The sequence below is a fragment of the Oryctolagus cuniculus genome, chromosome 16, assembly GCF_051225735.1.
Source record: "Oryctolagus cuniculus isolate XC-2025 breed Fujian yellow rabbit chromosome 16, ASM5122573v1, whole genome shotgun sequence".
In the NCBI taxonomy this organism is placed as follows: Eukaryota; Metazoa; Chordata; class Mammalia; order Lagomorpha; family Leporidae; genus Oryctolagus; species Oryctolagus cuniculus.
Window position 1 is genome coordinate 21,200,454 of NC_142882.1, and position 25,788 is coordinate 21,226,241.

Sequence of the window (25,788 nt, forward strand, 5' to 3'; positions counted from 1 at the left end):
TCCTTTCCATTCTCCTGTCAGGGGGCCTTTCCACCTAAGTATCTCACAGAAGGTTGAGGTTGCTATGGAGGAATGAGAGGAAGGAGGTGGAGGAAGAGGGATGTGGAGGAAGAGGAGGTTGAGGCTAGGGAGTAGGACCAGAAGGAGGGTGGGGAGGGAAGGAAAGACCAGAAGGAAGGTCAGGCTGGGACAGATGAGCAGGAGGGCAAGGCAAGCATCAAGGTACAGAGTAAAGGCAAGGATGGCCAGGAGTGTGAGAAGGAGGAGCAGCACAAGGCTGAGATGGAGGATAAGGAGGAGGGTGAGGCTGGAATGACAGACCAGAAGGAAGACAGGCTGAGGGGTGGGAACAGCAGAAACTTGAGGCTGGAGTTGAACAGAAAGAGGAGATGGCTGATAAAGAGAAAGAAAAGGAGGAAAGGCGAGGATGGAGCAGAGAAGCAGCAGACACTGAGAGCGGGGTGGGGGACCAGGAGGAGGGTGAGGTTGGTGTACAGGTGCAATGAGAGGCTGGCGCCATGTTGACCAGACAGAAGGAAGGTGGTGCGGGGGAGAAAAGCTGGAGGAAAGGCGAGGCTTGTGGAGAGCAGTGACAGGAAGGTGGTGTCTGTGTAAAAGGCTAGGAGAAGGGTGAGGCTTTTGTGCAAGTGCTAGAAGGCATTTGTGGAGATCATGGCCACAAGAGAAAAGAAGGTAGAGAGGAACATCTGGAGGAGGTTGGGACTTGTGTAGATGCAGGAGGGTGAGGCTTGTGCTTGGGAGCAGGGGGTGGGTGGGGCTTATGTTTAGAGACAGAGAAGGGCAAGGTTGGTGTTCAGCATGAGAAGGGGGATGAGGTTTGAGTGAGGAATTAGTAGTAGGATGAGACTTTTGGGGAAGCCCAGGAGGGTGAGCTGGTGGTGCAGGAGCAGGGCTAGGCTGGGGTGCAGGATCAGAGGGAGGGTGGGGCCAGTATGGAGGAGCAGGTAGAGGAAAAGGCTCAAATACTGGACAGGGAGGAGGGTCTGGGAGAAGAAAAGGAGAGTCAGATGTAGGGAGGGCACTGGAGGAGGGTGAGTCCAAGATGCAGGATCCAGGGTTTTTGCCTGGTGTGAAGGGACAGAATGGAAGTAAAAATGGTATGGCCAACTCGGATAGTTGGGCTGGAGTGGAGGGCCCAGAGGAGGATGAGGCCAGTGTGGAAAAGCAGGATGGTAAGGCTCAAATACAGAGCTAGTGGGGTCAGGCTAGGGTGGAGGACCAGACAGGGGGGGCCGGGCTACAGGATCAGGAGGGTCAGGCCGGGTTGGAAGATAAGGAATAAGGGGGAAGATGGCGTTAGAAGGCAAAAATTATTTGGGACTTATCTGTCATGTTGATAGGAGAAGCTCCTAGCAGTCAGAACTAGTGACTGGTAAGGGTCCAGGACTACAGCTGCTTTTACAGGCCAGTCCATGTCACAGTGTCCCTTATGACATAAACAAGCCCCACCCATCTGGGCAGTGAATAGCCCCACCCATCAGGGAAATGGTTCCATGGCATAGGTTCAAGAATAATCAAGGCAAATAGGACAGAGAAGAAATGGGTCTATATGATAGTCCTTCTTCTTGGGATAATATGTACTTGACCTATCAGTAGGCAGAGCGACCAAAGGCCATGGATACCATTAGAATGTTGGCACCTAGAACTGAGGTGTGATGTAGAAATCAGGAGATGTGGGAAGATACAGTTCCCCAGTTCAGCTAACTCATTTTCTACAGCCTTTTCACATCACTTATATCTCTGCATGAATATGAGGTAACCAGAGTTGCTAGGTCCCTTTCATTAGTGTGGAGGATGGGAGAGGCCAGAGAGGGAATTCTCCTGGGCCGATTGTTGGTGATAAGCAGTGGGATGAGAATTTGGGCCAAAAAAGGGGATGTATAAGAGTGCTCCCAAAATCCAATCCTTATCAGTGCTCCCAAAAATCCAATCCAATCCTTATCTCTTTATCAGAATCGGGAGGACAAGGTTAGAAAATAAGAGAAAGATGGGGATGATGGCAGCATGGGGGAGGTTCTCACATTTTCATCTCACTCAGTGTGGGCAGAATGCAGATTTTAAGGAGTTCAAAAAACGATTCAAAAAACCTGTGGAGGGTGTGGCCAATGGCAAGTCAGGAGCAGATCTTCAGGGGTTGAAGCTGGTTGAGGGCATGGCAACATGAGGTTTTCACACAACTAAGTGTCTACAAAATGTTATCTGGCTGGGATCTGAAAGAGGGATTTGATTGTGTTAGAGATTCCAGGGCTTCATAACCAGGATGAAGTCCACTCAGCCTAGAGCCCATGCTAATTGCTCCCCTAGTTACTCACACCCCTTTACATTCTGTTAGAAAAAATTCAATACTCTGCTCATGCTGACCTGGGAGGGCCAGTTTCTGGAACTCACAAGCACAGTTTGTCTGCACAGACTCTAGTGAGTTCTTTTTTTTTTTTTAACTATTTTTTTTTGACAGGCAGAGTGGACAGTAGAGTGGACAGTTCTAGTGAGTTCTAAGCTCCGTAGTCAGCTCTTCTGAAGAATGATGAATCATACTATGAGGAGATACATACTTGGTGTGATTACAGGGGGGATCACAAAATGACCAAGAGCAGTGGTATGCAGCATGGCCCCTGTGATACTCCTGACTAGTATCTCACACATTCTGATTCAGAGTGCAACTTAATAAATATAAATTTTATAAGTAGAACTTTGGATTATCACAGTTCTTCCCCCCATGTCCACCCTCCCACTCCCCAAACCATCCCACCTCCTACTCCCTCTCCCATCCCATGCTTCATTAAGATTAATTTTTAATTATCTTTATATACAGAAGAAAAACTCTATACTAAGTAAAGATTTCAACAGTTTGCATCCACACAGACAAAGTATAAAGTACTGTTTGAGTACTAGTTTTACCATTAATTTTCATAGTATAACTCATTAAGGACAGAGGTCCTTCATGGGGAGCAAGTGCACAGTGACTCTTGTTGTTCATTTAACAATTAACATTCTTTTGTATGACATCTGTGATCACCAAGGCTTTTGACATGATCTGCCAAGGCTATGGAAGCCTTTTGAGTTCACAATCTCTGTTAGTATTTTGACAGGGCCATAAGAAAAGTGGAAGTTCTCTCCTCCCTTCAGAGAAAAGTACCTCCTTTGATGGCCCCTTCTTTTCCCTGACGTCTCACTCACAGAGATCCTTCAAATAGAACTTATTTTTGCCACAGCATCTTGGCTTTCTGCACCTGAAATGCTCTCACGGGCTTTTTAGTCAAACCAGGAAGTCTTGAGGGATTTTTCTGAGGTTAGAGTGCTACTAAGGTGATTGTCTCTATGAGTCTGCTGTGTGGACTGCTTCCCATGTTGGAACATTTTCTCTTTTTAAATTCTGTATATTATTATTACCAGACACTTGATCATTTTTATATGATCCCTTTAACACTTAATCCTATCTATATGATTAACTTAACACTAAATGGGATGACTTTAACACTTAAGATGGCATTATTACCACCCAGCTTAATGGTTTTTGAGTCCCATGGCAAGTTTTTAGCTGTACATAGAAGGGTAATTCTTAAACTGATAATTTTGTATGACCTGCGATTGATGCTATAAATATCCAAATGACCCATGACAAAGAAAGGTTTGCCCACCCCAGGTATTGGGTGATAAAATACAATGTTTAACCCTACAGTCTAAAGATGGAGACAGAATATAAGGTAATAAAGTTAAAAATCATCCAGTCAGATGGTGATAGGTGCTATGGGAAAAAAGACACAGATTTGGATCCTACATCTGGATAAGAGCACCCATTTTCCACAGTGACCATGTATACATGACAAAGGAATACAATGACATCACAATGCTACCTGTGATTGACAGCCTGGCTGCTTTTATTGAAGGTGATTTATGACTCTTGCCCACAAGACAGTCTACATTTCCAAACTTCTCTTTCCTTGGTGCCTGTATTGGGGGGTATGAGTGTGATGAGCTACCATGGAGGAAGAGAGACCCAGGTTGTATCAGTGACCCAGTCTGGCACTGTGGATCCTACACTGGTTCCAGGAGCAGGAATGAGGGAGGGAAGGAACGCAGTGCCCACCCACACAGCACACTGGTGCTGGAGTCTGCGGTGTCTGCAAGAGGCCTGTAGGGTCGGATGCAGGCAGGGAGGGGGACAAAGAAAAGCAAACTACAGTCTGATGATTTGTTCTACTCTGAAGTTGCAGAAATGGCTTCAGATACCCAGTGTAGGTGCCCACAGGTCAGAATAGGACCTTTAAGCCTCTCAGTGTAATGTTAATTTGAAATACTTTAATCAAAAATAAACTACTAACTTAAAAAAGAGAATATTTTGTGAGCATGGTATTTACGTTTTGACAAGAAATTACTCCTAAGACATACACATTTTCTACCACGAGACATGTGGCTATTTTAATTTCTTCATACTTAATTGAATAAGGAGCAGGGGCATTGCAAAAAGAAAAATACAATGTAACTAAAAGTTTTTTAATACATAAACTAACTCCTCTTTCAGTTCCATTTTTCCATGAAGTTTTTGAAGTACCCTTGTATTTCAGAAACAATGGTAAGAAAACTGGGGGAAAGAAAATTTGAAAGAAAATACATTAAGATACTAGAGATAATACTAAGTACAACAGGTCTATCATTGAAAATGTTCAGGGAAGATGTTATAAAATAAACCACAGTGGACATACTAAACAAGTTATGCTCCTCCAATCTGATCAAAGAATCCCGTTGTCTGGCTCTGAGGTTAGGAACCCTGCCATCCTAGACTCTTCTTCAGCCCCAGTGCCATGGGTTCCTCTACCTGAATCTCTGTTCCTCTAAGGGGTCCTCATTGACCAAGAGTCTTTTCAGAGCCCTCTTCATGTCTGTGTTCCTCAGGCTGTAGATGAAGGGGTTCAGCATGGGGGTGACTACGGTGTACATCACAGAGGCTGTGGCAGTGGAAGCTGAGCTGGGGGCTGCACCAGCACTGAGATACACACCTATGCTCGTGCCATAAAATAAGGAGACGACAGAGAGGTGAGAGGCACAGGTGGAAAATGCCTTATGCTTCCCTTGAGCTGATGAGATTGCACGAATAGAAGAAAGAATCTTAGAGTAGGAGTAAAGGATGCCAGCTAGGGGACCCCCACCTAGTAGCACTGCAGTAGAAAATATCAACATGTCATTAGGAAAGGTGTCTGAACAGGCGCTGTGGATCACTTGACTCAGTTCACAGAAAAACTGGGGGATTCCCAGGTGTGTGCAGAAGGACAGCCGCAGCACCAGGAGGCTATGTGACAGGGCATTTAGGGAATTGATGACCCAGGACACCAGGACCAGCTGCACACAGAGCTGGGGGTTCATGATGACCATGTAGTGCAGAGGGTGACAGATGGCCACAAACCTGTCATAAGCCATCACGGCAAGCAGAAGGTCATCCAGCCCTGCAAAGAGTATGAAGAAAAACATCTGGGTGATGCAGCCTGCATAGCTGATGGCTTTACTCTGCTTCTGGATGTTCACCAACATCTTGGGGATGGTGGTGGAGGTGAAGCAGACGTCCATCAAAGACAGGTTGGAGAGGAAGAAGTACATGGGCGTGTGGAGGTGGGGGTCTGAGAGGATGGCCAGGACGATGAGCAGGTTCCCAGCCACAGTGACCAGGTACATGAAGAGGAAGAGCCCAAATATGAGGGGCTGCAGTTCTGGGTCCTCTGAGAATCCCAGGAGGAAGAATTCTGAAGGTTGGGTTTCATTTCTTGGCTCCATGAGGTGTCACTACCAATAAAAAGAAAAATAACATGAGGAATAGTCACACAAACAGACATTAGCAGTAGAGTGGGAATCCAAAATCCATGTTTTGCAGTTGAAAATTTAGCACCCATATTTGTGAATGGAATTGTTCCAGTTTGGGCAGCTCCCTGTGCCGTCTCTGACCAAGAATTTCTGCCTCACCCTCAATCCTTCCCCAAGACATCAAATATTTGTAAGTTTTGGTGAGAAAATTATTAATTCAATTCTTTCCACAGCGATTAACATGCAGGCATTGGGATATCTGGCCCATGGGCTATGTAAGGCCCACTGTCACTGGGTCTGGCTATGCCAAGGCTACTGCAGGTGGGGCTAAAAATCAATTAATCTACTGCAGTGCAATTTTTAAGTTGATAATTTGTATGGCCTGCAAAAGATGTTACAACTATCCAAAATGGCTCTGGACAGGAAATAAACCACTGGTTTACAGTGATAAAATACAGAATCCCTACCTTCTGAAAAAGGAGGAAGAATATAAATAAACACAGACAACATCATCTGAGTCAGATATCGAAATATGTGATAGAGAAAGATACTGGTTTGTATCCCTTATGCCAAGGGTTGGGAATGAAAGTGCTTCAGAGTTCAGATATTCATATTACCACCAACAGTGTAATAGGGAACCTTCTCCCCAAATAAAAATGAAAGCAGCCTATGAAAGAGTTATCTGTAGTCCCCTGTTTATTGCAGGTCAATTCCCAAAAACTAAGATGTGGAATCAACCCTCATGTCCGTCAACTTATGACTGGATAAAGAAAATATAGTGCATATATACACTATGGAATACTACTCAACTGTAAAAAAAGAATGAGATCCTGTCTTTTGCAACCAAACAGATGCAACTGGGGACCATTATGCTTAGTAAAAAAGACCAGTACCAAAACACAAATATCATATGTTTTCTCTGACATGTGGGAATTAATACAGAATACAAAAAGTACATAGGGATGAAACAGATGTCATGTGATCTGATTGTTGTCATGTGATCTGATTGTTGATTTTAGCCATTATTTATACCGATGTGGAACTGTGATCTTTCAACTTTTTACTTTTTAAATATGTTGAGTGGTGCATTAAGCCTGAGATCATAGAGTGGACTGTAGTTTTTTTTTTTTTTTTTAGAAAGTTAAAGAACAATTAAAAATGAAGGAAGGAGGGGTGTAGAAGGACGGATGGGAGAGGAAAGTAAACGTGGTATCCAGGGTCCAAAGGCAGCTGATGAGGGGAGGGAGATGAGTAAGAGAGGGCTGATGAGTTGGTGGTCCAGAGGATGCTGTGATCCAGAGGACCCTCCCCCTCACCAAGCTCCTCCTGCACTGTGTTTCTTTATAAGCAGGCATCTGCGGATGGCACCAGATCCAATGCCCAGCACCGTGTGTTCATCGAGTGCTGGGTCTGTATTGTTAGAGTCCCCTTGCATCTACTCAATGAGCCTGGGAACCCCAGCTGAGCCTGGCTTCCCACTTCACACAGGACACACAACCACCTGGACGGGCTCACAGAGCTGCCTCCTCTGTTGTGTCAGCTCATGTCCTGCTAACACAGCCATGCCAAGGAGTCACAATAGGGTTAACTTTCCCCCAAATACAAGGGCGTATGGAAGTCTGTAGAAAATAGATTTAAAAAATTATTTTAGTATAAAAAGTTGAAAGCATGCATAGACATATATATTGTGGAAACTGTGCCAAACTACTTGTATTTGAAAAACAGTACACACACAAAAGGAAAACAGTACACAAAAATCCAAATCTATAATCCTCTCATATACAAAATAATTCAACTTGACTTTTTTGAGATTTAATTATTTTTATAGCTATTTTGTTTTAACCATTGTTGACAGATCATAATTGATTATGTTTATATGAGGCAGAATTCAGCACCCTAATGGGGAATAATTTATTCTCTATTTAAAGCAACATGGAAGATATGTTTGAGAAAGAAGAGAGAGAGAGAGAGAATATGAAATGGACATGAGGGAAGCCAAGATCTGAGAGCACTAGCTGTTTGCTGAAGGACTGTGAGGTCAAAAGTCCCCCCTGTATCTGGCAGGATCCTAACCATGCCTCTGTCCCTTTGGTATTTTAGAATAAAAAACGGCACAGAGAGCGCAGCCAGGCACACATGTAACCAAAATCGAAACATCATCTAGTACTGCCTCTGTGGCTTATAGCCCTTGTCTATGTTTCTCTTTTTTGTTTTTTACTGGTTGAACTCTCTATTTGGTGAAGTGTTAAGCCTTCAACTATAATGTCAACTAAAATGTTAGCTCAAAAATTCAAACAGAAAGAAAGGGAAAAGAGATGGAAGCATCTTAATTTTAGAATTGAATCTATGAAAAAATAATAAAATAAAAACTGTATCCATGAATGAAATTTTTGTATTAATAGTACATTAACATGAGACGTTAATGATATGAGAGTAATTATGAGATAGTCTTAGTGATGTACTATTAAAAATGTGGTGGATACTCTCATGTAATTGCTCTGTCCTGGGAATATAATGTATCAATAAACTTCTTAAAACTTTTAAATAGATAAATGAATAAAAGTAGAAAGGGAAAATAAATAAATGAGCACACAAAAGCAAAGACACAGCATTTTAAAAATTAAAATTGAAATGTATAACACTACAATGACATCAGTGCCAGTCACTATCAACTTTTGAAACACTGGGTAATGAATGGAGCTGAACAGAATTTTCTTGAATGAGGGGAAGAAGCAGTACTGTGTGTGTTATAAGAGACAGATGGATCCCAGTTTCCTTAAGAGAGGGAAGGTGATCTATAGACACATGGTGAACAGTGGGACATTCCAGAGGGCAACGGAAGTGACGTGTTCCAGTGACAAAGGCAAAGGATAATAACAAAACATATTGAGTTATCAGAACAATTTGATGTGCAACATGTTGGAAATATATGTACGGATGACTTATTCACACTAAGGTTGCAGAATTACTTTCGAGGTTTAAGACAATAGGATGTGGACCAAGGATGAATTACTAATTTTGACAATAGAAAATTGCAAGCTTTCACATGTCGCCCTACATACATCAAAGACAGTCCTTACAAACATCTTGGAAAGTAAAGGTAAAACATATGCTTTATTTGGGTGCATAAATGTTGCAAAATAAGGATTTCCCCAAATTTGAACGACCTATCAGAAGCATGGATTAAGACCTTTTCTTGCACTGAATATTTTGGGCCATAAAAAACTTACCATTCAAATACATTTTTCTATGACTTTGACGTACTCTCCCACTACACATAAAAGAATTTCAGGGCAGAAAAAGGTGGTGAACATGGCCAGTTCACTGTAGAAAAGGTGACAGTGGCAGACAGGAATAAAGCAATCTCACCTGAATGCACACAACAAAAGGTCCGGGATGAAGCAGGAGAGAGGGCAATGGGTTGAGAAACCACTGAGTGCACTCAAGCTCACAGGCAGTGAGCTCCCTGCTGAGCAGGTGTCTTGATGGACCCGTTCTTACTGCGTCTCTGATAGGACATTTTGTCATGTGAGCACCAAGTGTGGAAGACACTGGGACGTGCTTTCTCTGCAGCTGCTACTGTAATGATACACATGCAAGTATTTATCCCCATCTGGGCCTTTCTTTCTCACAGAGAGGAAGTCAGCTATGTCCTGCCTTAAAAACCAGAATAGGGGCCAGCGCCGCGGCTCACTAGGCTAATCCTCTGCCTTGCAGCACCGGCATACCGGGTTCTAGTCCCGGTCGGGGCACTGGATTCTGTCCCGGTTACCCCTCTTCCAGGCCAGCTCTCTGCTATGGCCTGGGAGTGCAGTGGAGGATGGCTCAAGTCCTTGGGCCCTGCACCCGTATGGGCGACCAGGAGAAGCACCTGGCTCCTGGTTTCGGATCAACGCGGTGCACCGGCCGCAGCGCGCCAGCTGCGGCGGCCATTGGAGGGTGAACCAACGGCAAAGGAAGACCTTTCTCTCTGTCTCTCTCTGTCCACTCTACCTGTCAACAACAACAACAACAACAACAACAAAAAAAACAACAACCAGAATACGAAGGGTGGTGACCAGGTCTCCAGCGTCAGGAGCCATTTTATCCCCTGCATGAATCAGTTTTGAGTTGTCAACAATAAAGGCACTCACATGGAGAAAATGAAACTCCTCTACTGCCTCATATTTCAGAATGCTATGAATTTGGCTCCATGTCTGTTAGGCACTAATGCCTCTCATTGCCTGTAGAAATTGGCCTTCCCTCACCTGCATTTCTTCTTTAGCCAATGGCCAATGCCCCTTTATCATCACAAATGCACCTGTTAGTCAAGTAAACAAGCGATCCCAGTCCTCTCTTAGGTGTGAGCTAAGTTGGTGCAACACTTAGTGGATCCCAGGAAAAACCCTCTGTGTCCACTGCCTGGGACTCTCCTCCCACAGTGTCAGCCAGACTCACCTACATGGGGTTTCTGGGAGGAAGGTCTCCAGGTGGAAGCTCAAATTCCACCCTGGATGGTGGATGATGGAGACTGAAGCTCTGTCCCAGACAAGGCAGCAGGAAGGAGGGAGACATCAGTCCCTGAGCCAGACTAAGGCATCCAAATGCAACCAGGTTCCTTCTCACCCAAGGTTTCAGAATCCGAGGGATGGCAGCAGAGGGGGTATTTACCACAACCTGCACCTGCTCATTAGGCACCCCCCTGCCTGTGACTCTGATCTCTAAGCTCCTGATTCCCCTGAGGGATATTTCCCTGGACAGAACACAGTTTTGTTGGTGGCTCCCGAGAGACCAGGAAGAATTAGGTGAATCCTCATTCTGTTTCTCCTGCTCTGTATCAAATGTTAAGAGCTGCCGTTCAGTTCCTCATTGTAGCTGCTTGATAATTAGAATAATCACAGGGAGATATTAGAACATGGGCTCAGAGTAGCACGTTCTAGCAGTTGTCTGATTTAATACATGCCGAAGTCTGTTATGTGAGGGCTCAGTGTTAGAATCTTGATTACCAAAATAGGACTCAGAGGGGTGGACACCGATCTGACCCCCATTATAAAGCATGTAAGGGTTGGTGCCTTGAAGGAGGCTCCCCGTTCTCAACTCTGCACCAGTGGTTCTCGACAGGGAAGGCTGTGCGCTTGGGGATATTTGCAATGTGAAGGATGCTCCTGAGCTTCTCTGTTGCACTGTTCGTCATCCAACAACTATCCATGCCCTTCACCAAATGTCGAGAGTGAGAGGATGAGAAAATCTATTCACACCAGCAATTCCAACGTCAGTGTGCACACAGATCACCAGAGATCCAAGTTCAAATGCTATGTCTCATTCAGAAGTTCTCCTTTGTCTTCAGAAATCTTGCTTTTCTTTTTTTCCAGTTTTTATTTCAGAATCATTTTAAATAGAGAAAACAAGATTGTGAAACAGTACAAATAGTCTCCTTACAACCCACATCCAGCCCCCTGTTGTTAACACCTCACATTAGTATGATATATTTATCACAATCTACAAAACTCACCTGACTTGCTCTGTTTTTGTAATCTAATCTCCTTTTAACTGCATAATATCTCCCATCCTCTAGTAACCAATGTTCAAGGTTCTTTTTTAAAACATTTGTTAATTTATTTGAAAGGCAGAGTGACACAAGAGAGGGGGAGATATATATATATATATATATATAGAGAGAGAGAGAGAGAGAGAGAGAGAGATTCTATCCACTAGTTCACCTCCAAATGGTTGCACCATGTGGCATTGGGCTAGGCAGAAGACAGGAGTCAGGAGCTTCCTCCTGGTCTTCCAGGGCCCCAAACTCTTGCAAAATCCCTCTCTGATTTCCTAAGCACATTAGCAGGAAGCTGGATCAGAAGGGCAGGATGAGGACTTGAACTGGCACCCATATGGGATACTGGTGCTGCAGGTGATGGCTTGAACAGCTGCATTACAATTCCAGCCCCTAGGTTCTTACTGAATTTTTTCCAGCTCTCCAAAATGAGAGAAAGCATGTATTTTTTTGCATTTCGTAACTGCAACTTTAGGAATATAGTGATTCTCTTGACCACACCCGCCCTCCCACCCCTCTTCCTCCTCCCTCTCCCATACCCAGTCCTATTCTCCACTAAGGTTTCAGTTAACTTTATACACAGAAGACCAACTCTATACTAAGTAAAGAGGTCCACCACTTGCACGACAACAAAAACAAAAACGAAACAAACATAAAACCTCTGTTCCTCAACAGTTGAGACAAGGGCTGTTCAAAGTGATTGCATCATGAAGTTAATTTCATTTCTTTTTTTAAAGAAACTTAATTAACTTTAAGGAAGCACCCATGAATGATACCTCTGTTTAAATATTTATTTATTTATTTGAAAGTCAGAGTTACTCAAGGAGAGGAGAGGAGAGGGGAGAGAGAGAGAGAGAGAGAGAGAGAGAGAGAGAGAGTCTTCCATCCGTTGGTTCACTCCAAAATTGACTGCAATGTCTGGAGCTGTGCCCATCTGAAGCTAGGAGCCAGGAGCTTCTTCCAAGTCTCCCACATGGGTGCAGGGGCCCAAGAACTTGGGCCATCTTCTACTGCTTTCCCAGGCCATAGTAGAGAGCTGGGTCAGAAGTGGAGCAGCTGGGTCTCGAACTTGTGCCCATATGGGATGCCAGCACTGCAGGTGGAGGCTTTACCCATTAGGCTACAGTGCCTGCCCCTAGAATGATGTATCTTTTTCAGAATTTTTTTAATTCTGTAATTAATACACAGTTATTCTTAAGTGGTGAAAATTAACTGAAATGTGATCCCTGTTAAACATAAGAGTGGGAATAAGAGAGGGAAGAGATGTATAATTTGGGACATGCTCAAGCTGACTTGCCCCCAAATGGTAGAGTTAGAAACATACCAGGGGATTCCAATTCAATCCCATCAAGGTGGCATGTACCAATGCCATCTCACTAGTCCAAGTGATCATTTTCAGTTCACAATTGATCATAATGAAAGGACTAAGAGTCAAAGGGAGCACATAAACAAGTCTAGTACCTGCTAACACTAACTGATAGAATAAATAAAGGGGAGAGTGATCCAACATGGGAAGTGAGATACTCAGCAGACTCATAGAATGGCAGATGTCCTAAACAGCACTCTAGCCTCAGAATCAGCCCTAAAGGCATTCAGATCTGGCTGAAAAGCCCATGAGAGTATTTCAGGCATGGAAAGCCAAGACACTCTGGCAAAAAGATCTCTGTGAGTGAGATCCCAGTGGAAAGAACAGGTCTTCAAAGAAGGAGGTACCTTTCTCTGAAGGGAGGAGAGAACCTCCACTTTGACTATGACCTTGTCTAAACAAGATAAGAGTCGGAGAACTCAAGGGGCTTCCATAGCCTTGGAAACTCATGACCGGTGCATAGGGAGATTACTGATGCCATAAACAGGAGTGTCAATTTGTAAAGTCAACAACAGGAGTCACTGTGCACTTACTCCTCATGTAGGATCTCTGTCCTTAGCGTGCTGTACATTGAGCCTTAATGCTATAACGAGTACTCAAACAGTATATTTCACTTTGTGTTTCTATGAGGGTGCAAACTGTTGAAATCTTTACTTAATGTATATTAAACTGATCTTCTGTAAAAAAAAAAAGAAATTATCAATTCCCAACTTGACTCTCACTGGGATTAAACATGACAATAGGTCTGATCTGATTTCATCATCATTTAAAAAAATCATCTATTATTTTTCACTTTCTGTTTCTGTGTGGGAGCAAACTGTTGAAATCCTTACTTAATGTATACTAAGCTGATCTTCTGTATATTAAGATAATCGAAAATGAATCTTGATGTGAATGGAAGGGGAGAGGGAGTGGGAAAGGGGAGGGTTGTGGGTGGGAGGGATGTTTTGGGGGGGAAGCCATTGTAATCCATAAGTCGTACTTTGGAAATTTATATTCATTAAATAAAAGTTAAAAAAATTTTTTTTGAGAGGCAGAGTGGACAGTGAGAGAGAGAGAGAGAGAAAGGTCTTCCTTTGCCATTGGTTCACCTTCCAATGGCCGCCGCGGCCGGCGTGCTGCAACCAGGGCACCACGCCGATCCGATGGCAGGAGCCAGGTACTTATCCTGGTCTCCCATGGGGTGCAGGGCCCAAGGACTTGGGCCATCCTCCACTGTACTCCCTGGCCACAGCAGAGAGCTGGCCTGGAAGAGGGGCAACCGGGACAGAATCCGGCGCCCCGACCGGGACTAGAACCCCATGTTCTGGCGCCGCAAGGCGGAGGATTAGCCTAGTGAGCTGCGGCGCCGGCCTTGATGTATCTTTTTCAAGCACTTAGACATAATTATAATACAACTCTTTGAGAACAGAGGTCCTGCGTGGGAATTTGGTGCACAGTGACTGCTGTTGTTCATTTAACAATTAACACTCTTGTGTATGACGTCAGTGATCACCTGAGGCTCTTGACATGAGTTGCCAAAGCTATGGAAGCCTTTTGAATCTACAAACTCCATCGGTATTTAGGCAGGGCCATAAACAAAGTGGAAGTTCTCTCTTCCCATTAGAGCAAATTACCTCCTTTGATGACAACTTCGAGAAAGCATGTCTTCTGATTTGGCTTATTTCACTTAACTTTCTGTCATATACAGCAACAAAATCCTGTCATTTGCAGCAAAATGATTGCAACAGTAAGAAACTATGAACTTCTTAATTGTTATGGTTTTCATGATTTATTTATAAGAGAGGACACACTTAGATCTGCTTCTTCACCCATTGATGCCCTCAGTGGCTTGGCAGTGTGAAGACTAAAGCCAGAACCTCATGGAGGAGGCTGGAACTCAATTACTTGGGCTATCACTGCTGTCCCCTAGGGTCTACATCATGAGGAAGCTGGAGTCAGCAGTGAAAGCCTGGACTCTAATCCAAGCATTCCGATATGAGATGTTGGCATCTGAACTGGATCTTAACCACTAGAAAACCCTTTGCCCCAACATTTTTAGTTTACTTGAAACACAGTAAATATATATTTAGTTTGGCACAGTGCGGCATTTCAATACTCATACCTAACATGCAAGGCTCTGATAAAGAAAATGACTTATGTATTATGTCAGACAGTTATCATTTTTTGGTGTGTGTTGGGATTATCCAACATCCTCTCACTTCTACTAAATCCTCATATGGCGTTGTTGATGTACATCCTGGTCTCTTAAGGGATTGTAGATCCAGGCTGTGATCTGCCCTTGATGTCAAGTATAGGTAATTTCAGGACTGCACCAGAAGAATGTCTTTGCATAAAATTTTGAAGAAAAAAATGCATTCACTCACTGCAGAGCTGTGACAAATGCTGCGTTGGTCTGTTTTACCAATGTGCTCCAGGTGATATCAAACACTGCATATCTAAAAAGTAGGCAAAATAGGCTGGTGCCATGGCTCAATAGGCTAATCCTCTGCCTGCAGCGCTGGCACACCAGGTTCTAGTCCCCGTTGGGGCGCCAGATTCTGTCCCGGTTGCCCCTCTTCCAGGCCAGCTCTCTGCTATGGCCCGGGAGTGCAGTGGAGGATGGCCCAAGTGTTTGGGCCCTGCACCCCATGGGAGACCAGGAGAAGCACCTGGCTCCTGGCTTTGGATCAGCGCGGTGCACTGGCCACAGTGGCCATTGGAGGGTGAACCAATGGCAAAGGAAGACCTTTCTCTCTGTCTCTCTCTCTCACTGTTCATTATGCCTCTCAAAATAAATAAATAAGTAAATAAATAGGCAAAATAAATGCTCCCTAAAAACACCATTATATTGTTCTTTAAATTGAGTGTGGTGTGAATGTGTTAGCTTCCATGGCAGATGGTGTACTAGTGGTAGATTTAAGTTACTGATCAATGAAAAGATGATTCTAGATTATCCAGGAGGGACTGGTGTGATCACAGTTGTTCTGTAGACCTGGAAGAGGAAGGTACAGACTTGGACTTGGGGAGAGACTGGTTGGTGCTGCCCTACTGGCCTCAAAGATGGGCAGAGAACCCAGGACTGCACTTGGTCACCAAGAGCTGGAATAGGAGAGGAAATGGGTTTCACTGTGGAACCCCCAGAAGCAATGCATGCTGAGATACTCTGTCCTTTTGGCCCAAGGAGAACCCACTCCATGCTTCTGAGCCCTGGACTTGTAAGAGCACCAATTTATTTCTCCTAAATCATGTGTAGGGTGATTTGTTTTGACAGAGATGTTAAAGTGATGTGCACATGGGCATTATAAGGAAATATCTGAATGTATGTACCAAAAAGATGTGAATTTAGCTCAATCATGGAGGTTCCAGGTAGCTCACAGGCATTGACACCTGTATGAGAATTTCACAGCAAATGGCACAGGTCTCACCCAGGCCGGAGGAACAGGTGGCACCCTGATGTGGGAAAAGTCAGGGAGATAGATGAAGTTCATGAGCTGGAAGCCACACCTCCCCCACTCCCATGTAATCCAATCAACCCACCTGTCAACAAGATGGCCTCTCCCCTTACCTGGGACCTGGGGGCAATACTATGTAACCACTCCCCATTACAAAGCTCATTCCGGTGGAGGGGAGGGGGCTCTCACACCAAGGGAAGACTGGCATGGCCCACTCTCTACACTTCCTGGCCTACTCTCCCTTAATAAGGTGCTCATGTCCCTGTGCCTTCTTCTTACTCCACAAATAAAACTTATCACACTGCATGCACGTCGTGTTTGTGCCTGCACTTAGAATTCTTCTCTCAATAAAAGGCAGGTGTCTGGACTGGAGATTCAGGCCCAACCTGGCCCACAACAGTCCCAGGACAGAAAGGCTGAGAGAAAACCACTATAGCTACACATAGAATCATGGATGAGCCTCAGAGTGATGACAGAGAATCTCACAGTCAAGTGCAGAATCAGTAGAAGCTGAGCTTCATAGCAACTCCCTATAGCCCTGTTCTACTCTATAAAGAGTTGTTTTATTAAATGACTTTATTTCAGGATGGTTTATTTTCAAGAAAGCCTAATGTGTACAATAACCCGAGGGGATGGAACAGAAAGAGATGGCAATCATCTGATGCATCTTGTTTTTGGCATTGGTTCGCATATTGGGAGACAACATTGACGTGTAATTGCTGTTCAAGTTCACTTCACATCTGGTGTTTCCCAAGTCAGCATGTTGAAGCTGCCCTCTAGGGAGTCAGAAGCATTGACAGAGCATGTGCCTTTGAACAAGAAGATGTGTGACCCTGATGCATGTGATGGATGGTGGTTCAAGGTCTCTGAAAGTCCTCGCTGGAGAGATTCCTGGGAATGAAGGAGAAATGGAGTGGAGTGGATAGTGTTGACGTCCATTCACACCATTCCCTTGGATGTTCCTACTGCAGAAAAAGGAGCAATGCTTCCTTTAGTGCAGGCAAGGTGTCAATTCAATGAAGCAAAACATAAAAGCAACCAAGCCTTCACCCAACAATCAGACCCCCTTCACCTGGTTGATGACCACACCCTGTCATATGCCCTTGTGCACCTGACAATGAAATATCATTGCTCTCTCTCTTTTTTTTTGCCAGAGTGTCTTGGCTTTCCATGCCTAAAATACTCTCATGGGCTCTTCAGCCAGATCTGAATGCCTTAAGGGCTGATTCTGAGGCCAGAGTGCTGTTTAGGACATCTGCCATTCTATGAGTCTGCTGTGTATCCTGTTTCCCATGTTGGATCGTTCTCTCCCTTTTTTATTCTATCAGTTAGTATTAGCAGACATTAGTCCTGTTTGTGTGATCCCTTTGACTCTTAGACCTATCAGTGTGATCAATTGTGAACTGAAATTGATCACTCGGACTAGTGAGATGGCATTGATACATGCCACTTTGATGGGATTGTATTGGAATCCCCTGGCACATTTCTAACTCCACCATTTGGGGCAAGTATGAAAAAAATAAGAGGACCTAAATGAAAGATCTCTGTGAGTGAGATCCCAGTAGAAAGAACGGGCCATCAAAGAAGGAGGTACCTTTCTCTGAAGGGAGGAGAAAACTTCCACTTTGACTATGGCCTTGTATAAATAAGGTCAAAGTCGGCGAACTCAAAAGGCTTCCATAGCCTTGGCAACTCATGACAAAAGCCTAGGGAGATTACTGATGCCATAAACAAGAGTGTCAAATTGTTAAGTCAACAACAGGAGTCACTGTGTACTTACTCCTCATGTGGTACATCTGTCCTTAATGTGTTTTCCAATGTGAATTAATGCTATAACTAGTACTGAAACAGTATTTTACACTTTGTGTTTCTGTGTGGGTGCAAACTGATGAAATCTTTACTTAATATATACTAAATCGATCTTCTGTATATAAAGACAATTGAAAATGAATCTTGATGTGAATGGAAGGGGAGAGGGAGTGGGAGATGGGAGGGATGTGGGTGAGAGGGAAGTTATGGGGGAGAGAAAGCCATTGTAATCCATAAACTGTACTTTGGAAATTTATATTTACTAAATAAAAGTTTAAAAAATATCATTGCTTTATGATAACACCTATGATTGAAAACCTTGCTTCCTAAATTGAAGGTTGTCTCTGACTATCACCCATGTCAAAGCAATCTATATTGCCATTTGTCTTTCCTTGGAGATTCTACCTGGTTATAAGACAGTGGCGGAATACATTGGAGTAGTAGAGACTCAGTTTACACGCTTCACTAGTGCTATCATCTGCATGGTCCAGAGGTGGTGATTGGGGAAGAGTATTTTCAGGAATAGCAGGGACAAAAAAGTAAAGTTTGCTTTGAGGATTCGTTCTACTTTAAAATCATATAAATAGGAGCTGGCACTGTGACATAGTAGGCTAAGCCTCTGCCTGTGGTGCTGGCATCCCATATGGGTGCTAGTTTGTGTCCTGGATGCTCCACTTCTGATCCAGATCTCTGCTATGGCTGGGGAAAGCAGTGAAAGACGGTCCAAGTGCTTGGGCCCCCGTAACCATGTTGGAGATCCAGAGGGAGCTCCTGGCTCCTGGCTTCAGATCAGCCCAGCTCTGGCCATTGCATCCATTTGTGGAATGAACCAGTAGATGGAAGTCCTTTCTCTTTGTCTCTCCCTCTGTCTATAACTTTATTTCTCAAATAAATAAAATCCTAAAAATTATATGATTGGATTTAATTGCCAAGCATAGGTGTACACAGAATTAGCATAGAACATGAAGTCTTTGCAATGTAAAATAAACATATGTTATCTCAAAAAACTATGAAGTTAAAAAGGAGACTATTGAACATTATACATGTTATTTGACATGAAATCATTCCTAAAAGATACATACACATTGTAGCATAAGGCATGTGGAAATGTTCAATACTTCACACAGTTCATGGGCTAGTGTGGTATAAGAACCACACATGAATTTCCAAGTTGCTTAGCACAGAAACTAACTCTTCTCTTGCTTCCATGTTTCCATGAAAAGTCTGAAGCTCTTTTGCTTACTTGACAAAGTTGGTAATAAAACTGGGGGAAAGGAAAGTGACATAAGACGTTTTTGTTAGATGTCACAGGTAACATAAAGTGTAATGGATGAGTCCTTTTTGACACAACAGTTGACTTAAAAAAGAAAGAAAAGAAAGAAAAACACTGCAGTGAATGGGATAAGCACGTTCTACTTCCACATCTGGTAAATCTTCTCAGTGTGTGGCTCTGGAGCTCGGGGCCCTGCAGTCATAGACACATCTTCAGCCCCATCTCAATGGACTACTTTATAGTTTCTGGGCAAAGATTCCTTTCAAAGCTCTTTTGATGTCTGTGTTCCTCAGGCTGTAGATGAAGGGGTTCAGCATGGGGGTGACCACCGTGTACATCACAGAGGCTGTGGCAGTGGAGGCTGAGCTGGGGGCTGCACCAGCACTGAGGTACACACCTAAGCTCGTGCCATAAAATAAGGAGACGACAGAGAGGTGAGAGGCACAGGTGGAGAATGCTTTTTGCTTCCCCTGAGCTGAGGAGATTGCATAGATGGAGGAGGTGATCTTAGAGTAGGAGTACAGGATCCCAGCCAGGGGACCTCCACCAAGGAGCATTGCTGCAAGAAATAGCAACACATCATTAAGAAAAGTGTCAGAACAGGAGGTGTGGATCACCTGACTCAGCTCACAGAAGAAGTGGGGGATTTCCAGGTTTGCACAGAAAGACAGCTGCAGCACCATTAGGCTGTGCAACAAGGCATGCAGGACACTGATGATCCAGGACATCAGGACCAGCTGCATACAGAGCCTGGGGTTCATGATGGCCATGTAGTGCAGGGGGTGACAGATGGCCACAAACCTGTCATAGGCCATCACGGCCAGGAGAAAGTTGTCCAGCCCTGCAAAAAGCAGGAAGAAGAACATCTGGGTGATGCAGCCTGCATAGCTGATGGCTTTGCTCTGCGTCTGGATGTTCACCAGCATCTTGGGGATGGTGGTGGAGGTGAAGCAGATGTCCACCAAGGACAGGTTGGAGAGGAAGAAGTACATGGGCGTGTGGAGGTGGGGGTCTGAGAGGATGGCCAGGATGATGAGCAGGTTCCCAGCCACAGTGACCAGGTACATGGAGAGGAAGAGCCCAAATATGAGGGGCTGCAGTGCTGGGTCCTCTGAGAATCCCAGGAGAAGGAATTCTGAAGGTTGAGTTTCGTTGTCTGGTTGCATGTGGTACAAGTCACTGCTAGGAAAGAGACAAATAACATGAGAGAGAGAAAGAGAGAGAGTGCTAGAGGAAGAGAGGATGAGAGAATTGAAGGGGACACGAGGGAAACCAAGATCCAACATTAGCAGGGGGTTCCTGAGGGGCTGGGAAGAAGATCATCCCCTGTATCTGCAGGACCCTAACCCTGGCTGTGTCTCCTTGTTGCTCATGGAAGAAAAAGCTGCAGTCAGCATGAATTAGGGACTAATGTCCAGATCATTGAATGTTAATCCCAGACTGACCAATGAAACAAAAGACACAGTACACAAAAAATTAAAATAGAACAAGAGTGATAACTCAGTGACATTGAAAATAGTCATTAGGTGCTACACCAGATGCCAGAAATACAGATGAAAGAGAATCCTGTCCTTAAGAGGCTCGTAGTCTAGAAATGACATTACAGAAGTCTTGTGATTTTTCATTGACTTAACAAATTTAATGTATGTAATTGTCTATGCATTTTAAGTTAAATTGCCTAAAATGTGATTTGAGACATATACATTTGTATTATGAAGTGTAAGAATCTGTTTGGAGATGTTAGGTTTATCACCTGCTGCTGTATTTGTAAACAAAGACAAATGTTGCTTTAAGAAATAATTATAATTAGGAATAGGCTATGGATGTGATACTTGATATTTTTTAAGATAAACTTGTTTGCTTTTGTGTATAATACCTGAAAACTTTTTTAAAAAAATGTATTTTCATGGTAAAAAAAAGTCATTAATGCACCAGCGAACTGACAGACACTTGGAAAGAGAATGACACCATGAAGTCTTTTCAGCTGAGAGGTAGGAGGCTTGGAAGCTCTGATTTCATCTTGTATAGATGTACGTGCCTTCAGGTTGGCTTCTAGAAGATAAAGCAATCTTAGTGAAATGGTGAACGACCGTGTGTTTCAAATGAGGACAGGAGCAGCTGTGACTTGTAGTTAGTGATCTAATCACATGAAACTAAGAGGAGCAGTGGTTTTGACAACAAGTCTAAAAACAACTTAGCAATGCAAAGTTATCAGAGTGACTAACAAGACTTAAAGGCAAGGAATTTGAATAAACCAAAGAGACTGATACTTGGAATAGAAAGCTTGCAAACTGTTGCAACCTCTCTATCTTAATATAGCTACAAGGCTCCTTCAAAACGTTCATGAAATGAGTGTGAATCTCAAAAACATTATGTTGAAGGAAAGAAGCCTTATGCGAATGAGTGAAATTAGTCCACAGTTATTGAAGTCAGAGTGTGTTTATCCTCTGTTACAGCTGTGCCTACATGGTTGTCTACACACAGAAACATTCCTTAGGCTGTACACCTGAGAATTTTGGATTTTACTAACGTAAGTAAAATCTTTTAAAGAAACAGAACAGTCATAAAAGTGGAAATGAAGATACATTTACTTTGGCACACAGCTTTTGCACATGACACATGTTTCACACATTGGAGACCGCTTGTAAACATGGATAACTTTGCTGAGCTCTGGATTTCAAATCTATTTTTGCACCACAGTAGCATCATCCTTGAGTTCCCTTTTTCTAGAAACCCTTTGAAGTATACTGATATGCATGTAAATACAATCAGTAGCAACAGAAAGGCTGTGAGGAAAAGTCCATTCTTTGCATGAATGAGTCTACAAAGGACAAGAATAAAATAGACTTGGATGCTTAAAAATAAAGGGCAGAGACTGGGCAGCACAGAATTGGCCAGCGAGGAAGCAGCTGAGAAAGCCGTGAGTGCATCCATCTCACAGATAACAAAGTAGACAGACAGCAAAGTAGACCCCTTTAACTTCCTTTCCTCTTTTAATGATTCATCAGACACATTCCAAGGGAGTGCTTGGTGTAAGGGAAGACACTGAGAAGTGTGCGTGTCTCAGGAGCTCCTACTGCAGGGTCATGTGTGCATGCATTGCCCTTATCTGCTCCTTTCTCACCAACAGGGAAGCCTCCAAACGTGTTCCCCTTTAAAATAACCTCTCGCAGCTGGCACGATGGTGCAGCAGCCTAAGGTGCTTCTTGCAATGCTGGTGTCCCATTTGGATGCAGGTTCCTATTCTTGCTGCTCTGCTTCTGGTCCAAGCTCCCTGCTAATGGGCCTGGAAAAGCCACAGAACGTGGCTCAGGTCCATGGCCCCAGCGTCCATGTGTGAAGCCCAGATGGAGTTCCTGGCTCCTGGATTCAGCCTGGCTCAGCCCTGGCTGCCGTGGTCATTTGGGGAGTGAATTGGCAAGTGGAAAAATCTCTCTCTCTCAGAATATCTCTTTGTCTCTCTGCAACTCTGGCTCTCAAGAATGAAATACATGAAATGTATTCTTTCAATTAATAAAAATTAAAGAAATATATAAAACAGTAAATGAACCTTAAAAAAACAAAATTGGGGAGAGTGATGGTTGAGTCTGGTGATGCTGCCCCAGGACCATGTCATTTCCCCTCCTCTAAGTCATTTAAAGACAGCTTTTCTTGGACGCCATTCTATTCTTCTTTAAGCAATTTATTTTCTCAGTCGGTCTTAGACTTGACATTCCCACACCAGCATTTCGCCACCAGCCATGCCCCTGCCCTGCATAGCCTAATAGTTCATTACCTTTCTAGCATCAGAATAAACAAATTCAACAAACAAAGTGCAAGCAAATGAACTCAGTGTCTCTCAGTATCTCCTCTAAATGGGGGATAAATGTTTGACCTTAGGCAAACACTCTCTGCTTCCATTTCTTTGGACTCCTCCTGCTGTGTAGGCCAGGCTCTCGGGCTCACCTGCATGGAATCTCTGAGAGGATGGTCTCAGTATGGAAGCCCAAATTCTTCCCTGGGTGGTGGATGATGGAAACTGAAGCTCTGTTCCAGACAAGACAGCAGGAAGGAGGGACGCATGGGTCCCTGAGCCAGACTCAGGACTCTGAAAGCAACAACCAGGCTCCTTCTAGACCAGGGTTGCACAGTCTGAGGGACAGCAGCAGAGGAGGTATTTACAGCTCCCTGAACCTGCTTATTAGGCCCCTCCCTGCCTCATACCCAGACCTTCAGCATCTGAGTTCCCTGTGGGACACTGACCTGGACAGAAGTGATGCTGGCAGGTTGTTCCTGGGAGATCAGGTTAGAAGTCAGGTGAACCCTGCTCCTATTTCTGTTTCCTGGTCTAACTCCCCCAGGTCTAACCTGCTGCAAAGGTGTCTTTCTCCATAGCCCATGACAGAGGCACCTGTCTGCACTAGGTCCATGGGATGTTCAAAGCATGGCTTTGTAGAAGAGACACAGACCTGAAAGCACTGGAAAATCTCTCCTTAAAAACAGATCGAACACTGCATTTCTTGGGTTTGTGCTCTGGGCTCCACAAAATGTTTGTCACAATCCAGGAAGCTCCCACTATGTCCCCGCTGGCCAGCTGTCATTTCATCCCTGCCCAAGAAAGCTTTATCATCCGTGCTATGTTGAGATAGTCTGTTTTGCCATAACTGGAGCTCAGCTCCTTGTAGGAAGTGTATCAGGTTCTACTCTTGGAATGGTGATTGCAGAAATAGGGCTCAGGATGACAGAGGCATCAGCTCCCTGCTAGAAACATGAGGGAGGCTCCCTTGATGGAATCTGTCAGGGGCTGCCAGTTCTCAACCAAGACCCCTGGCTTCTCAGCAGCGATGGTGACCTTGGAATACTGGGCAATGAGAAGAATGACCCCACACTCCTGTAATGCACAGGGCAGCTCCCTGAACACGTGTGTGTGTGTGTGTGTGTGTGTGTGTGTTCTGTCCCAAATGTTGACAGTGAGCGATGAGAAAGACTACTGCAGACAAGAAACTCCACATCATCATGGCCAGAAACCAGCAGGGATTCAAACTGAAGCATAAACACAATGGAACTTTTTTCGAATTTCTTATTCTTGTGTGTGTCTTTAATTGACACATGGCAGCCATGCATATGTAGGGGACACTGTGTGGCTTTTCAATCAAGTATCCAATGTGAGATGCTCAGGTAAGGGTAACTGACACCTGTGCCACCTCAGACATGGGTCATTCCTTTGTGTTGGATGTTCAACACCCTCTCATCTCCTTTTCATAAAGATTTATTCATGTATTTAGTTGACTGGCAGAGTGACAGAGAGTAAGAGTCAGGGGGAAATTTTCCATTTCCTGGATCACTCCCCAAATGCCTGCAATAGTTGAATTGGGGCAGGCTGGAGCCAGAGGTCAGGAACTCTATCCTGGTCTCCTTGGTGGGTGGCAGGTACCCAAACACTTGGGCCATCCTGCGCTGCCTTTCAAGGTACATTAGCAGGAAACTGGATCAGAAATGGAGCAGCTGTAACTCACACTGCAACTCCAATATGGGATGCAGGTGTCACAAGCAGTGGCTTAGCCCGCTGTATGGTAACATTGGACCCCAATGTTCTCTTGTCTATAACGAGCTCCAAGGTGTTGTTGATGATGGAGAGCCTCCCTTTATATGTGAATATGGGAGAAGCCAGTGATTCCATTTGAAATCATGTGTAGGATATTTTGCATATGCTCTATTAAGAATGTAATGGGAAATAAAATGCATTCTCTCACTTAGAGAATGGAGTGACAGCAAAAAAAATACTGCACTTTGGTAAAAGACATGTGGTAGGTACAAATAATAATTTAAAAAATGCCTTTATAATCTTCAAATTTTTGAACATGTAAGCTGCCATGGTATAGAGTGGGAGTGGGAAGATTTAGGTTGTTAATAAGTAAAAAGATCATTCTGCATTATCCAGGATGGACTAGTGAACACGATGTTTCTCTAAATTTGAAGAGGGAGGCACAAGTGTTGGACTCAGAGAAAGATCAGAAGATGCTGTGAAGATGGATTTGAAGATGAGAGGACTTGCATGTAGAGCTTTCCATGTAACAAATCACACAAAACATTATTTAAAAAAAAAAACTATTTTACATGACAGGCAGATTGACAAAGAGAGAGGGAGACACAGAAAGAGCTCTTCCATCAGCTGGTTTACTCCCCAAATGTCCATGATGTCAGGGCTGGGTAGGCTGAAACCATGAGCCAGGAGCCAGAAATTCCTCCCAGGACTCCCATATCAGTGTCAGGGACCCAAGCACTTGGTCCATCCTCCACTGCTTTCTCAGGTGCATCAGCAGGGAGCTGGATCAGAAGTGGAGTAGCCTGTTCTTGAACCAGCGCCTATATGAGATGGTGGCATTGCAGGCTTCAAATTTACCGGCTATGCCACAACACCTGCCCCCAAAACACACTTGTCGGTCCCTTTAAACACAGAATATAATCTGGCTATAATGAAATGGAATGCAAACTAAGTGAATATCTTTATAAGGAGGTTTAAGAAGTGAGAATGTGTGCTCCATTTGTGTTTTCCTTAGGACAGAATATTCTGGCGTCA

The 25,788-nt window shown here is 44.0% G+C and overlaps 2 protein-coding genes across 3 annotated transcripts; both read right to left on the reverse strand.

Moving 5' to 3' along the window:
* Positions 1-4,833: 4,833 nt before the first annotated feature.
* Positions 4,834-5,787, reverse strand: LOC100348697 (olfactory receptor 7A17-like). The gene has a single exon (XM_089315596.1). The coding sequence runs from the start codon at positions 5,785-5,787 to the stop codon at positions 4,834-4,836; it is 954 nt and encodes a 317-aa protein (XP_089171722.1).
* Positions 5,788-19,465: 13,678 nt separating this feature from the next.
* LOC100342667 (olfactory receptor 7A10-like) lies at positions 19,466-23,129 on the reverse strand. Of its 2 annotated transcripts, XM_089316022.1 has the most exons (2): positions 23,117-23,129; positions 19,466-20,385 (listed from the first exon to the last, which is right to left on the reverse strand). In XM_089316022.1, exons 1-2 carry the CDS (start codon positions 23,127-23,129, stop codon positions 19,466-19,468), a joined length of 933 nt encoding a protein of 310 aa, XP_089172148.1. The 2 variants fall into 2 exon arrangements, with proteins under 2 accessions (XP_089172148.1, XP_002722133.3); XM_002722087.3 differs by lacking the exon at positions 23,117-23,129 and having other exon boundaries at positions 19,466-20,395.
* Positions 23,130-25,788: the final 2,659 nt, after the last annotated feature.